At 32.1% G+C, this 15,284-nt stretch overlaps 1 protein-coding gene across 2 annotated transcripts in view; it reads left to right on the top strand.

The window, feature by feature from the left end:
- LOC139513528 (uncharacterized) overlaps window positions 1–14,015 on the top strand; it is a 31,224-nt gene extending 17,209 nt beyond the window's left edge. For both annotated transcript variants that reach the window (XM_071302129.1, XM_071302127.1), the window contains exons 7-18: window positions 881–1,000; window positions 1,727–1,828; window positions 3,267–3,371; window positions 3,599–3,694; window positions 5,673–5,828; window positions 6,183–6,263; window positions 7,111–7,429; window positions 7,780–7,974; window positions 9,159–9,451; window positions 11,074–11,579; window positions 12,367–12,444; window positions 13,538–14,015. In XM_071302129.1, coding sequence (XP_071158230.1) covers window positions 881–1,000; window positions 1,727–1,828; window positions 3,267–3,371; window positions 3,599–3,694; window positions 5,673–5,828; window positions 6,183–6,263; window positions 7,111–7,429; window positions 7,780–7,974; window positions 9,159–9,451; window positions 11,074–11,579; window positions 12,367–12,444; window positions 13,538–13,854 — 2,368 coding nt within the window. In that variant the 3' untranslated portion in view covers window positions 13,855–14,015. The remainder of the gene's footprint in view (window positions 1–880; window positions 1,001–1,726; window positions 1,829–3,266; window positions 3,372–3,598; window positions 3,695–5,672; window positions 5,829–6,182; window positions 6,264–7,110; window positions 7,430–7,779; window positions 7,975–9,158; window positions 9,452–11,073; window positions 11,580–12,366; window positions 12,445–13,537) is intronic.
- The last annotated feature ends 1,269 nt before the right edge of the window (window positions 14,016–15,284 follow it).

The raw sequence follows: 15,284 nt of genomic DNA, 5'->3' as shown, positions 1-15,284 counted from the left end.
TAATCTCAAAACCAAATACATGAATTTGGGATAGATAAGTACCATGACACGTCTTATAGTAATGTGAATTCACACTAAAAAAATAAGAGAAAACAAACGACATAACGGAAACACAAAGTTAAAATGTAACACACACAGAAACGAACTATAATATAACAATGATCATATTCCTGACTTGGTACAGGACATTTTTAAAGGAAAAAATGGTGGAATGAACCTGGTTTTGCCAAACCTCGCACTTAAATGGCAATGTTAAATATAACATTAAAATGACAACATAATATTACAGGACTACAATACAAATAAATAGGAGAACGTATTATGCAAAGAAACACATGAATAATAGATAACAAAAGGCACCAGGTTTAAAATTCAATACGCCAAAAACGCGCCTCGTCCACACAAGACTTACCAGTGACGCCCAGATATAAAAGTTCGTATTAAAAAAAGTACAATGTTGTACAGCACTTGGGATCAAAAGTTGAAAACGGTTGTGCCAAATACGGCTAGGGTTTTCTGCTTGTGATAAGAACATCCTTATTCTGAAGAACAATTTATGCTATTAACTTCTTAAATTGTGTCCAATTTATGCCTATAAAGAGATGAATATCCTTTTTTATCATTATGCATGTTAGAATTTTTCTGTTTTAATTGATTATTCTGCTGAACATATCAATAATCATTTTTCTTTACCAAAACGAACAACAATTAACATACATGTATGTAAAATGATAACAAATAGGATCCGAAATCCTCATACAAATCAATTGACGTTTTAATTTGACTAAACTTAAAGACGGGGAAAAGCGTGCACGAATGTGAAAAATAAAAATAATTTTTAATGAAATAAAGTGAACTGTTTCTTCTGGTTCATTTATAGTAATTGGAACTCCACAGATGACCATGATGATCTGGCTAAATCACTGACAGTTTGTTCTACGTCCTGTGTTAAACAAGTTGTCCTCAGCTGTGATCTTGTTCAACATCCTATTCCAGATAAGTACGTTTTAAAAACGAAGTTAGTGAGAAGTCTTTTTTTCGATGCAGTTTCGATCTCTGAATTTTAATGTATTCACAATGTTTTTAAACATCTTATCTTTCCGTAAACTATAAAAGTGCTTTATCAGCAGTAAATATACCTATGCCACAAATAATCTTCCGGAGAACAGCATAAATTCGTATCGTTATGATTACAAATGAGACAAATTCCTCACTTTTGAAATAACGACCACACTGCAAAGAGAAACATTTTTTTCTGCAAAATTTGGTGTTTACAATATATGACGTTCACAGTTTTCTCTAGTTCAAGTTGGTACACATATTTTATAAGATCTTATTGAAATATAGTTATAGCAAATTTAAACACTTAATGGCATTCAAATTAATTTCTCATTCCTATAACCTGTAGTTTCACTGGCATTTGGATGAAAATGTAAAGATTATTACATAATATGATTTTGAATGATAAAGTTGACATTTCAGCATTATGCAATAGTGATTAACGTGTAACTTATTTCGTCTTTATTTAAAGAAGCAATCCAAACTTATCGATATTGAAATTTGCAAACTAGATTAGTGATCGAATAATCTGACTAGCAGAAGTTGATGGCACACGAAAATCTTGGGTTCAAGAACTTTAAGACTTACCTAACTTGAATAAAATATTTTATAATTCTCATTGGTCCATGTGTGTAATTAAATATTATTTATTTTTGTATTTAATCAGCATTAAAGACAGTACGAAAAGCACAGTATTTACAGTGATTGAACATCTAACAAGTGCCTGTGATTCATTAGTAAAAATTGTGAAGTGTGCGTCCTGTATGGAGTAAGTTGATAGAAGGCATTCAGACATTGAACTCATTGTAACACAAACTAAAGTAAAAGACTGACATACAAGGTTAAAATAACTTATTGAACCAAGAGAAAATACTGAAAATAAACCTGGGGTATTCTACCACGCACCCAAAAAAGAATGATATAAGAAAAGGCAAATACTCTGAGGGCAAATATTCCGATAACAGGCTTCTTGATGAAAAGTACCCTAGAAGACTGACTTAGCACAAGCTACGTAACCGAAACCAGTGGTGGAGAAACACAAATGCGGATTCAAGATTTGAAAAGGGGAAACAAATCAATGTTTGAATTGGGACTTGTAAAACGGCTATGCATAAACCATAAATGCAGCCCTCAACCTCTCTAATCCGCCTCTGATGTAAATGTATGATAATGATTTCACTGCACTCGAAAATTATTGCTGGATCTGAAATGTCATTTTAAATCGAATTCAAGTGAACAAAAGTAAAATAAGAAAAATACCGAACTCCAATGCTTATTCAAAATAAAGTCCTTTATCAAATGGTAAAATCAAAAACTTAAATACATAACACAAATGGCAAACAACTGTCATTTTATGATATGATAGAGACATTTGTGTGTAGAGACTGGTGGATTAAACCTGGTTTTGCAGCTAGCTAAACCTTTCACTTCTATACCAGTCGCTTAAATTCCATCATATTGAAAACAATGCGTGATCGAAACAAACAGGCATAATACTAGTCAAACATAGAGATACAGAAGTCAACATTAATTGTGTCATAATTCAATCACTATAAAAAAAATGTTATCAAAGAAAAACAAAATGACATATAGACAAAGCACATAAGCACAAATGAAGAACAAAAATAAAAAAAAATGACCACAGCACTGCCGGATTTTGCTGCCGTTACGTTATATGTTATGTAAACACATCAAAGATACCAGGGTTATATTTTGTATATTGGCCAGACGCGCTTTTCGTCTACAAAACACTCATCAGTGACGCTAGATTAAAAAAAAACATAAAAAGGCAAAATAAAGTACGAAGTTGAAGAGCATTGATTTATTGTTCTTCATATATTGATATTTTACGACTTCCAATCTGATCGGTTATTATCACAAATATCTAACAAGCGAAAATACTAAGTCATGAACATTTCAGTATATCTTTTATAATTTATCTAGATCATATATTTTTTTTAGTAAAGAGTCGCGTGTCTCAAGCATTGACGAGAAATATGTTTTCGTAATAAAGTAAAACTTCTAAAGATGCCATGTTTATGATTTGTTACGCCAGACGTGCGTTTCGCCTACATCAGAGTCAACATTGACCTTCTAAGCAAAGCAGTTAGGAAGGCCAAATCAAAAACGAAGAGCATAACACAGTGCGTTAAATATCTTCGGATCATTGTGTATATATTCATATTATCTATTTCATATATTTTCAGAGAAGATCATTCCGCAGAGGATGCTATTTTAAATATGATCACATGGTCTTTGTATGGACTCAATTACATCTCGGTGAATGTATTGAAGCCAATTCTTGTTGGAAAGTAAGTACACATGTATAGCCTATTTATCATTTTAAATCTAACTACAGATTTTAAACAAAATGTTTTCCTCAAATGAAGTTAACAGCAAATTTTTTTTTTTTTTTTTTAATTTATGGTTATAAAGTTCGCTATTAAGTTGACATTAATAAACTAACTGATATACAACTACTTGGTAATCTTCGTTTTTAGATTTTTGTTTTATTTAAAACTTTTGTATGTATTTTCAGTTCAGAGGACGTGGAGGATGATCTGAAGAAATATTCCAAATCATTGGAATCCCTGTTTCCTTTACTACGACAACTACTGAAACAACATAAACTGGAGTAAATAGAAATAATATACATATCATATAATAAGTAGAGTATGGATAATAACCACATTGTATTCTGTACTTAAAAGTATATATTTGAACTTTAAAACCAATCCAAACTTATAACCATTCATGACAATAACAGGAACATATTTATCTGTTTACTCTTATATGAAGGTGCAATTATGTCTTACTAATTAGTGTTATAAAATTCCTTTATGTTTTTTACCATGGTTTTCTGTTGGACCTTTTTTTATATATCAAAAATTGACTGCAACCCCGAGGGTTTTCTCAAAAGCGGTTTTTTTATAAGGCTGTGTTATTATTTTTCTAAAGTTTGCTGATATAAATGGACAAAAATATTGGATACAAAGAGATGAACGTATAAATAACTTTGTTCACGAAAATGAATGAAACAAGGTCTCACCAATTTCCCCTGACCCCCTTGAAATAATTGTCATCAGGTTCGCTTTCAAGAAATGTGTGTTTTATCTAAAGTATTTTGTGAATTTATCTGAAGAAAATAAATTTCAAACCCATCTAAAAAAATTATCGGAAGTAAAGATATTTAGTATATGTCAGGTACATATATTAACTCATGTTATACGATGCAGATACAGTCTTTTTGGTATAGTTATGTTAATATAAAATTCAATGTATACAGATTATATGTTTAACATTTAGTACAATGTAAAATTGAGAATGGAAATGGGGAATGTTTCAAAGAAACAACAACCCGACCATATAACAGACAACAACAGAAGGTCACCAATAGGTCTTCAATGCAGCGAGAAACTCCCGCACTCGGAGGCGTCCTTCAACTGGCCCTAAACAAATATACATACTAGTTCAGTGATAATGGACGTCATACTTAACTCCAAATTATACACAAGAAACTAAAATTAAAAATCATACAAGACTAACAAAGGCCAGAGGCTCCTGACTTGGGACATGCGCAAAAATGTGGTGGGGTTAAACTTTTTTTTTTAGATCTCAACCTTCTCCTATACCTCTAGCCAATGTAGAAAAGTAAACACATAACAATACGCGCAGTAAAATTCAGTTCAAGAGAAGTCTGAGTCCGATGTCATTAGAGGTAACAAAAGGAAATAAACAAAAGGACAACAGACCACTAGCAGTTACGGACATACCAGCCCAAGTCCTCAATTAAACTGATTGAAAGATTATGTCTTCATCATATGTGTTTAATTCCGATGCACAGACCCTATAAGTGAATCAATATTAAAGCCAAAATATGCAATCTTTGATGACCTGTCAACAGTATCGTAACTATATCCCTTCTTAATAAGTCTGTTTACAGGTTTTGTTAGCTTTTGAGGTGAATAATGACATTTTTGTGCTTTGTAAAGAATATTACCATTAAAGATTGGATGTGAAATACCTAAACGTAAAAGAAGTCTGATTGTTGAGTTATATTTACGAATGATGTCCTTGTACCGATGATAAAATTTAGTAAATTTTTAACTAGTTTGTGATATCGAAAACCCTGGTGTAATAATTTTTCAGTAATACATAAAAAGTAAAATCACAAAAATACTGAACTCAGAGGAAAATCAATTCGGAAAGTCCATAATCACATGGCAAAATCATATAACAAAACGCATCAAAAACGAATGGACAAGAACTGTCATATTCCTGACTTGGTACAGGCATTTTCAAATGTAGAAATTTCTCTCGTTAAAATCTAATACGTTGTTACATACACGAGCGAATCGTACAAGTTGAGATATATAAACACCGTAAGATGGTGACAAGGGAACATATCATATATTTACATAAAGTACATCATGTACATGAGGTATGTTTAACACAAAGTACAATATGTACATCTCATATATTTACATAAAATGCAATGTATACAGAAGAATGTATAACATAAAGTACAATGTGTACAGATCATGTTTAAATATAGTACAACATGTATTAAATGCTTCTTATCAGTAAAGTAAATTTTATCTTTGTTTATTTAGACCTTCAGATGACATTGACAGCAAACAGGAGGAGGATTCCCAGAATAAAGAGGAGAACGATAATAAAAACAAACAAACAAGCAAAAGCAAAGACAAGAACAAAGCTAAAGAAGATCAAAGTGTAGAAAAAACTGATGAAGAAAAAGTTGAACCAAGGTAAGCATGCTACAGACAATCTAAGTGGTTTGAGAGACATCCATTTGCTCATAGGGCTACTACTTATGTTTCGATTCACAAGTTTTATTTTTGAGTGTTATAAAACGTTTCAATAACTGTCAAAAGTCAATTGCTATTTACCATGAGTGACAACATTATTCTTTTTCCATATAACTGAAATAAACATTTTATTCAAACTTAAGCAACATTTAAATAGGTATGCAACGATATCTTTCCAATAACAGACTTCCTTATAATATGTTTGTGCGATGCAAACACATATTTAGTTTGAAGCAAGAGTACACAGCATTTCTATTTTTTAAATAATTTTGATATTTATTGTATTTTAAATAGCCAACCATCTATAGAAGATCTTCTAAAAACACTAGAAAAAGAGTATGAGATTTTTACAAAAGAATTTCTTGGAAGTGGAAAGTAAGTATTTTTCTTGAATATAAAATCAAATAATGTATCTGTACACGATTGTTCAGATTAACTTTGTTATATATATGTAAAATTTTATAATAATATAACTATTTACCTCATGATACGATGTTTTTCAAATGAATTATATAGCTAGCATATTGGTTGAAAAATGATTGTTTGAAGTGTGAAAGATAGAACCATGCATACATTTTTTTTTGCATTTCTTGACATTTTTTTTTTATTATTGTATGTAGTAGTTTTTATATCTATAATGCATGTGTACACAACTTTGGCTGTTGTATCCCTTTCGTTTTCACAATTAATAATAACATCTGTTTTCGGGTCGCTCAACTGTTGAACAATTGAAATGCTATGCTAGCCAGGTTTAATCATCCATTTTATAAAATAAATGCTTGTTTCAAGTGATGAATACAACGGTTGTTTCATGGTTGCTGATTTTAAGTGTCAAAACATGCACACTGAAAGCAACCAATAACCACGGCTTCATTAGCATTGAAAGGACCTTAAAGATAACAGTAGAAAACTGATGTTCAAATCTCAAAAATCGCTAGATACAAATCTAGATAAAAAAGAGGGTAAAATAAAACCAAAAGGAGCGAGACCGGATGTGTAGATATAGTATGTGTCTATTGATATGCATGCATCACACACAACCCGAATCATCACTAAGTGGAAATTAAAAATCGGAAATAGGATACAAACAGTAAAATTACAGATCAGACAACTTTTTCTTGAATCTTAACATCTAAGACCTCTCAAAATTAGCTGTAACGTATTGCCTTATGTAAAATATAAAGTATATGACTTTGTGTGATAAGTATATCCTTTTGTTCAGGGTGAGCATTTGTCAGGAAGATCCAAATGGAAGTGATGTCTCACTTTTCTATAGACCAGAGCAATATCGGGAAATCGCTGACTGTACAGTGGGATCATGTGATATGAAAGATAGAAATGATTGGATAAAAGATCTCCCTTTGACGGAAGATCAGACACTTGTTTCTGATATTTATATTGTTCGTAACGGACCACTTAAAACAAGCACCGATGTCGAAATAGATTTTATCGTTCTTCCTGTTGCTAATTCTGCAGAGAGACAAATTCAGGTTAAGGTCAACAATGGTGGCAGTTGGAACGATATGGATAATGTCCAACAGGTACACATTTTGTCTTATTTGTTAATTTGAAATTGTGAATGAAACGAATTCTATAAACCAGAGACATATAATGCCATGTTATATAAACACAATTGTATTATATGTCTCTGATTTAACATTCATCAACAAAAATCAGCTAAACACGAGGTTCCCTATTTGGACCTTAAATGTATACATTTTTTTATAGATCTCAACGACAGTCTTTTCATCAGAATCAGATTAAAACATAATATCTACCAGGATATAGAACATTAAAAACAGTATAACAGAAAGAAAGAAAACGCCAGACCTCTGTTTTGGGGAAATCGTTAACATAAATTAATAACACATTGGTTTTTTTTTTCTTTCAGGAAGTTTCAGAGGCTAAGACTCATTTATCATTCAAAGTATCTAGTATGGACGCATTTATAGCTTACATTGACAATCCATCAGAGTCACATGAAATTCTGCCTCAGGGATCTACATATACTAATGCAGATAATGAAGAAATTCAAGTCAAATTCCTTCCAGACATCGTCGATTCACCCGTAAAGGCCCATATTAAAGTAAGTGAAAATGATATGATAAATGTTTCAATATTATTGTAGACAATTGTTTTACTTGAGTCGTCTTCATATATTAATGACTGAACCGCGATGGTCATGCTGAAATGCGATGGTTTGACGCTGAAGTGCATTTTAAATACAACCGAGGTCCCGATGTTGGTGGTGACACTGAATTTAAATGGACTACATAAACTATGTGGTTTTTTTTTATGTCTTTTCATGTTCACATGTAAAAAAAAGTCAATTTGGGGGTTTTCATTTAAATAATTACATTATATGTATGTTTCATTATAGTACGTTATTCTGATTGGCTAACTGCAATCTCGCGTTATTCCTTAATCAACTTCATTAAACAATGAATTTTATCATTCATGATGACACGAGGTCCCATAATAAAGTGCACAGGTAAATTAAATAAAAACTTGATAAAAATCGTGTTTTCATGATCCTTGGTAAAAAATGTAATTATAAGTATTGAATGCTTCTTTTTGTAACTTCATAGGGTAAAAGCGTTGACCGTGGGCACATTTTTAGAATGAAGCACTTCCGCGCTTGATACAAAATGAACTTCGGTCAACGCTTTTACAACCCAATAAAGTTACAAAAAGAAGCCTTCAATTCTGAAGTAAATCATCGAATATGCAGAAGAACAATCTCTCATATACTATGAAACTGAATCCTGTCGTACATTTTCATATTTCAAATGTGCAAGCTCCGTTTAAAGAGATATACATAGAAGGTATAGATGAAACTATACTATTAGCTGGGTGCCTAAAGAGGATTATCAAACACTATACAATTATCACATGGTAAACAGGTTTATTGTAGGATGCTTATTTTTTAACGATTATTTTAGTTCAATCATACACAAACAAATCAGCGATACCGAAAGACCATCAATATTCCATGGACAATAATACAATGTATATGCAAATTTACTAACCAATAAACAATTCTTATTTACGGCGAAAGGACCATCTCATTTCAGCGTCCCCATCATACCTCCGACTCCTACATATATAAATATATATTTAATATAGTTTTATATTTTGTAAAATTGTACCAAAAGATAAAAAACTAAAAAGATATCATATGTTTCTTACATATTTGTTCTCATCAGTATAATAGCCTCTGTAAAAGAGCATCTGTATATGTAGTGTTAATTCTTACGATATTTGAATTAGGTTGTTCAACATGACTCAAAGGAAGTGACATCATATAGGGAGAAATGTTTGGATTCTATAATGGGTATAATCTGCTTATCTGATGCTGTTGAAATCAGAACCGACGAAGAAGTAGAAGTGAAAAAGAACATGGTAGTCACTGTTCGTATGGAAGACAACCCTAACACAGAGAAAGACAGCCAGCTTGTCGTTATTCGATACAACGACACACAAGTACAAGTCCTGGATAAATCACAATGTCGTATCACAAAAGATGGAACGAACTTTAAAGTAGAATGTAAAGGACTTTGGAGGTGAGAATGAAATAGTATCTTGTCAAAAAAATAAGAAATCATAATGGAAAATGGTTATATTCAGTCTTTTGGAGACAAAATACATGTACAAACTTAAGATGTATATTATTTGGTAAAGATTTAATTTCAATTGCATATTACCTACCGGATAATAATATGTATTCGGTAATGAACCTGGACTGTTAAATAGCTCTTATTTATAGTTTGGGACTGGAAGCGTTGATCTTACAATTATGTTACATATTGTTCATGAATTCAATAATTGTTTTCCAATATAATGAAAAAATGCGCGCCATGTTACTACAATAAAATTTCCTTCTTTTTCTTTTATAATTTCAAATTTTGAATTAAGAAGAGTGCAATAGAAAAGCGATTATTTCAATTTTCCCATTGTTGGCATGCCGTTCTTGAATGCGAAAGGTAAATATACCATCTGTCTAAGACTTGACGTTTAATCCTCTCAATTCAATTGATAACATATGCTAGTATTTGTTCTCATTATGATGATTTCACTGACTAAGTATGGTATATTCCTGAACCCAAGAAACAAGCTTTAAGCACAGTTATAGGTTATGAAGAGAGAGACCCGACTAAAATTATCCTTTCCCAGAATATTTGTTCACCATCAGGAGTTATTTGATCGTAGCAGTGTCATCAATTTTTTGATCGCGTGACTTACTACCACAATCCATTAATGTATATGGAAACGTGGCTACGAAAAAGTCTCATTTTTAGATTAAAAACTTATGTAACCTCTCATTTCATATTTGTTTTAGGGAGCGATCAACTTGTTGGTAATTAAAATCTGATTGAAATACAAATCATGTGTCCATGCTTTGCTTACAATGATGGATTTTCTGACATCTGTCTGTTTTCTTTGTGAGCTAAGTGTGAAGATATGATCAGTATTTTATTCACATTGTGTTAAGTATTCAAGTCTTGTTTTTTCTGTTTTTGTAAAGGCAAGGTTTGGTATTATAAAAGCATATTACTGCACATGGAATAGGCACGTCTGCACTACTGTATTCTGCGTCGTTTGGTTTTTCGTGTTTTATTTTATTTAACTTGGTATAGGTGATATTAAAGGTTTAGATTATGATTATTATTGGTTGAGAGATCAGATTATTTATAACCTCCTTATTTCTATCCGGTAAATTAACATGACCAAAAGTCGAGTTTAAAAAATAAATAGGCGCAATTTATTTTCAATTTTACGAAAAAACAAAAACGTAAAACACTTGCAAATCAAAACAAATTGTCATAAATATCCTAAAGCAGAAATCTCATTTCTTTGTTCAGTCGGTTCAGAACAGATAAGAAACATTGCGTTAACCTAAACCATGAACTAGGATTATCCTCGAAATTACAAAGTTTTTATAAGCTAGACTAGTAGGAATATCCTTATTTTTGTACCTACAAAGATTTTAATTTTTGCTTTTGAACCCTCATTTCAGTTAATGAAAACAAATACGTATACACATTTGTTTTCTAGTCATATTTTCTGGAATATTAATCAAACCTGTCATATGTTCTTTAGCATCACTGATGATAGTAAAATCTTAATTTCTAGTTAAAATATTTAATCATTGGTCCCACATTCAATGCATTTCAATTTGTTTCAGTATTGCAGTAGCCAGAGTAAAGAAAATATTCCTAAACATGAGAGATTCTTTAAAAAAAGAATTCTTAGTTATGTCTGGAAAAGTGCAAATGTGTAATCTTATGACATACATCGACGATTCGTCACGTGATATGTCGAAGGGCGGTGCAATGTTTTGGTTGGACTTCGTAGAAAAGAATATGCTTAAAGAAGATATTGAAATGAAATTGCAAATGGGATTTATAGAAGTAAAAAACAGCAGATCTAAAGATTTGGCTGTAAAACAAAATCAGACATTTGACCTTGCAATTGAGGGTCAAATTAAATTGACACTTTCTAATGGGAACGGTCAAAATTTTAAAATGACATATTTAAAAGGTGCTGATAACCACGTTACGATTCCAATTGAAGTCAAGCGTGACCAGGAGAAGGAGCCATTCGCAACATTCAAACTGAGCGAAGACGGATCGGATACACCAATACACGTTGTTGCAATACCAGTAAGAGACCTCTCTGAATTGTCTTCTGGTAGGTACATTTAGACATTTCAACGGACAACTATTCAACGGAGATGCTACCAAATAAATTATTTATTGTTAATGATTTCTCGTTTTGACAAATTTACTTTATACAGATTAATAAACTCTGCTATAATAATCTTATCCCTGTCCGTCCATATTTGTTTATTTGTTTAAAATTGGTCCTGGAATTACTTATCTCGTTTTGGACTAATGTAGTCCTTTTTGTGTTGATGCTTCATAAAACGATCATACACTCCATCGTTAAAGCGTACTTCACTGGAAAAAACTGGAACTACAAATTTCAATCAGACAACCCTTAAAGTGCGTAAAATGTAAAGAACTTACAGTCCTTAACCATGCTGCTAATTTTTAATATTGTGTATAATTCGGAGTTTAGTATGACGTCTATTATCACTAAACTAGTAAACATATTTGTTCAGGGGCCAGCTGAAGGACGCTTAAGGGTGCGAGAGTTTCTCGCTGCTTTGAAGATTCATAGGTGGCCTTCGGCTGTTGTCGGGTTATTGTCTCTTTGACACATTCCCCATTTCCATTCTGAATTTTATGAATCTCTAAATAGCTCAGTTTTGCACAGGTTTTATAACTGGAACCAATTTCAGTAGGAAAAAGATCAAAGCGATAAAAACTATATACTGAAGTAAGGGCTCATGCTTTATTTATTTTGAAAAATCCAGTGCAATATTAAGTGAAAATCGGTGTCTATCACCATTAATGTGTTAATTTTTTACTTAGTTTTGACTTACTATTTATTTACATCTTTTCATTTTTTACAGATGATATTGCATCAAGACCCATGATAAAACTAAATGAAAACAACAATGCAAGGGATGAATTGAAACTAAAGGAAGAGGGTAAAAAAAAACATTATATGATTTGAATACATTTAGGTTAAGATTGTTATATGTTTATTCTTGAAGGTTTTCAATCTAATGTTGGAGAAATATCTTAGAAAATTGTCTTTACTGGTTATTGTCATAAAGTAAAAGACACTGATAGTTCTACATCCTGTTGATACTTTGGCATTAAACAAGTCAATGCTTTTTTTCAGATTCGTATAGAGGCTTTACACAAAATCTCTAGAAGTGGTACCATCTACATTCACTAATATAAAAAAAAAGATGTGGATGATTGCCAATGAGACAACTCTCCACAAGAGACCAAAAAGACACAGAAATTAAAACTATAGGTCACAGTACGGCCGTCAAAAATGATGAAAACCCAAACCGCATAGTTAGCTATAAAAGTCACCGAAATGACAATAGTATTGTTTAAAATATGTCTCTAATTATAATTATAATTCAAAGTTTTGTAAATAGGAAATTTATAAAAATGACCACATTATTGATATGCATGTCAACACCGAAGTGTTGACTACTGGGCTGGTGATACCCTCGAGGACGAAACGTCCACCAGGAGTGGCATCGACCCAGTGGTGGCTTTTTCTTCTAATTGTAATCTGTAGTTGTTAACATTTATATCAACAAATCCTTATTTGAATATTTGGAACAATACATATGTGGATAAGTGATGATGAAGTCGATAATAGTTTAATACAATCAGCACTCATGTTTTCGTAACATAAAGATGTTTGTCAAAACAGCAATGAAAAGTGCAATAAAGATATCATTTTTTTTTTTGGGGGGGGGGGGGGGGGGGGGAACAAACAACATAAAGATGGTAGCTGAATAGTAGTTAAAAGATATATGTCATATTATCTCACTTTGTCTTTGATCATTAATGGTTATACTACACTAAACACTCTTTTTGGGAGACTGACAGCTTATGTAGTATTCCATAACTAGAGATAGTGATAAGAACAAAGTTTTAAAAAATTAAAACAACAATATTCGGAGGCGAACATGCTACACACATTACGTAAATATTCATGTTTATTCTATAAATATTATGCTATGTATTAGTATATTCTCAATTTATTTGTTTCAGCTGCTAAATGTGTTCTTGCACACAACAGTCTGATGGAGCTTTCAAGAGAGCTTTCTGAACGTGACGTCAGAAAATTATCTCATCAGCTAGGTGTCAGTGAGGATTTAATAGACAAATTCAAAGATCAGATGGACGGCGATATCGTCAGAACAAACTTTCAGACACTTTGTGAATGGCGTGGGAAAACAGGACGTGCAACTATGGTAGATTTTCTGATATCATCACTGCGCACATGCGGAAGAAGTGATTGTGCAAATATAATAGGTCAAGTAAGAAGCAGACAACGAGGTCTGACAAGAGAAGATTTCCACCGTTAAGACCATTGGTACACATTTTGCATTTGACATAAGCATTTTGTTTAAAATTATGTATTTTGATGTTTATTTCTGCACAAATATAGTTAAAGAAGCAATTGTTATATTGTGAGCTCGTAAGATACATCGCCATCTTTTTTTAATAAATGACTTTGTTAAACAAATTTATTAATTGTCAACTCTATCAATATTGGTGAAAGGCAACAAAGTATTTCAAGCATTTTTGTTCAACTGTGTCTTACAGTTTAAATTTTAAAAACTTCCGATAAATGTTGCACTGTTATACAAATTAAATTCAGACAAGAAAATAATTTAAGCAATACTGTCAAAAGAACCCAGTCTCTGCAGTATAAGTTAAGAAACATTAAACTCGCTATCACGATTTAAATGAACCACTAGATAGGTCACAATTTCCAAGAGGATTTATCCATTCTTTTTACAACGTGAAAACAAAAAACGTCAGGAGCTTAAATGAAAAGACAAGGGTTTCATAGATTGCGTCTATGCTAACGTTAAGGTCTCGAACAGTTTGGAAAAATATCGAAAGAAGTGTAGGAATTGTTTGAGAACTAGAATAAACAAATTTAAAACAACCAGAAGTGGGAATCCAGACCTGGTTGTTTCTACAAGAATATGTCCCATCAATGGGGCATAGTCAATTATTAAAACGATCTTGATTGACAACAAACTCGAATTCAAACAAATAATTTTTGAAACTGAAATAACAAGATGGTTGATTTCTTCATTGACAACATATTGTTTATGTTTGGGGGACGTGAATTTTAACAAACTATCGGTATTCTCATGGGAACCAAGTGTGCCCCTCTTCTTGCCAACTTTTCCTTTATTCTTATGAGACTGACTTCATACATGAATTTCGTCGGAAGAAGGAAAAGAAGTTAGCAATTTCCTTTAACTTTACTTTCCACTTTATAGATGTGTTCTCACTAAATAATACAAAATCTTGTGAATATGGTGAACGCATCTATACCAGCGAACAAGAGATAAAAGATACAGCAGATACAGTTAAGTCTGGCTCATCTCTTTACAGCTAGAAATTACCAATGAGGGTCGATTGAAAACAAACCTTACGACAAAAGAGATGACTCCAGCTTCTCAATTGTGAACTTTCTATGTCTTTGTATCAACACGAGGAGTATATATCTCCCAGTTAATACGATATTTCCGGGCTTGTATTACCTATCATGATTCCCTTGATAGAGGGTTTCTCCTCACAAGGAAGCTATTAAACCAAGAGTTCCAGATGGTGCAGTTGAAATCACCCCTTCGTATATTTTAAGGACGCCATCACCAGTTAGTTTACCGTTATGGAATATACATTTCACAGATGATATTCGAAATGTCCTTTATGACGTAATTATAATTCCGTTTCCTTTTCACGAATGTGACCTACCGAATTAGACTATTTACGG

The sequence above is a fragment of the Mytilus edulis genome, chromosome 2 (genome assembly GCF_963676685.1).
Source record: "Mytilus edulis chromosome 2, xbMytEdul2.2, whole genome shotgun sequence".
Lineage (NCBI taxonomy): Eukaryota > Metazoa > Mollusca > Bivalvia > Mytilida > Mytilidae > Mytilus > Mytilus edulis.
This window is presented reverse-complemented; position numbering and strand designations above follow the sequence as displayed.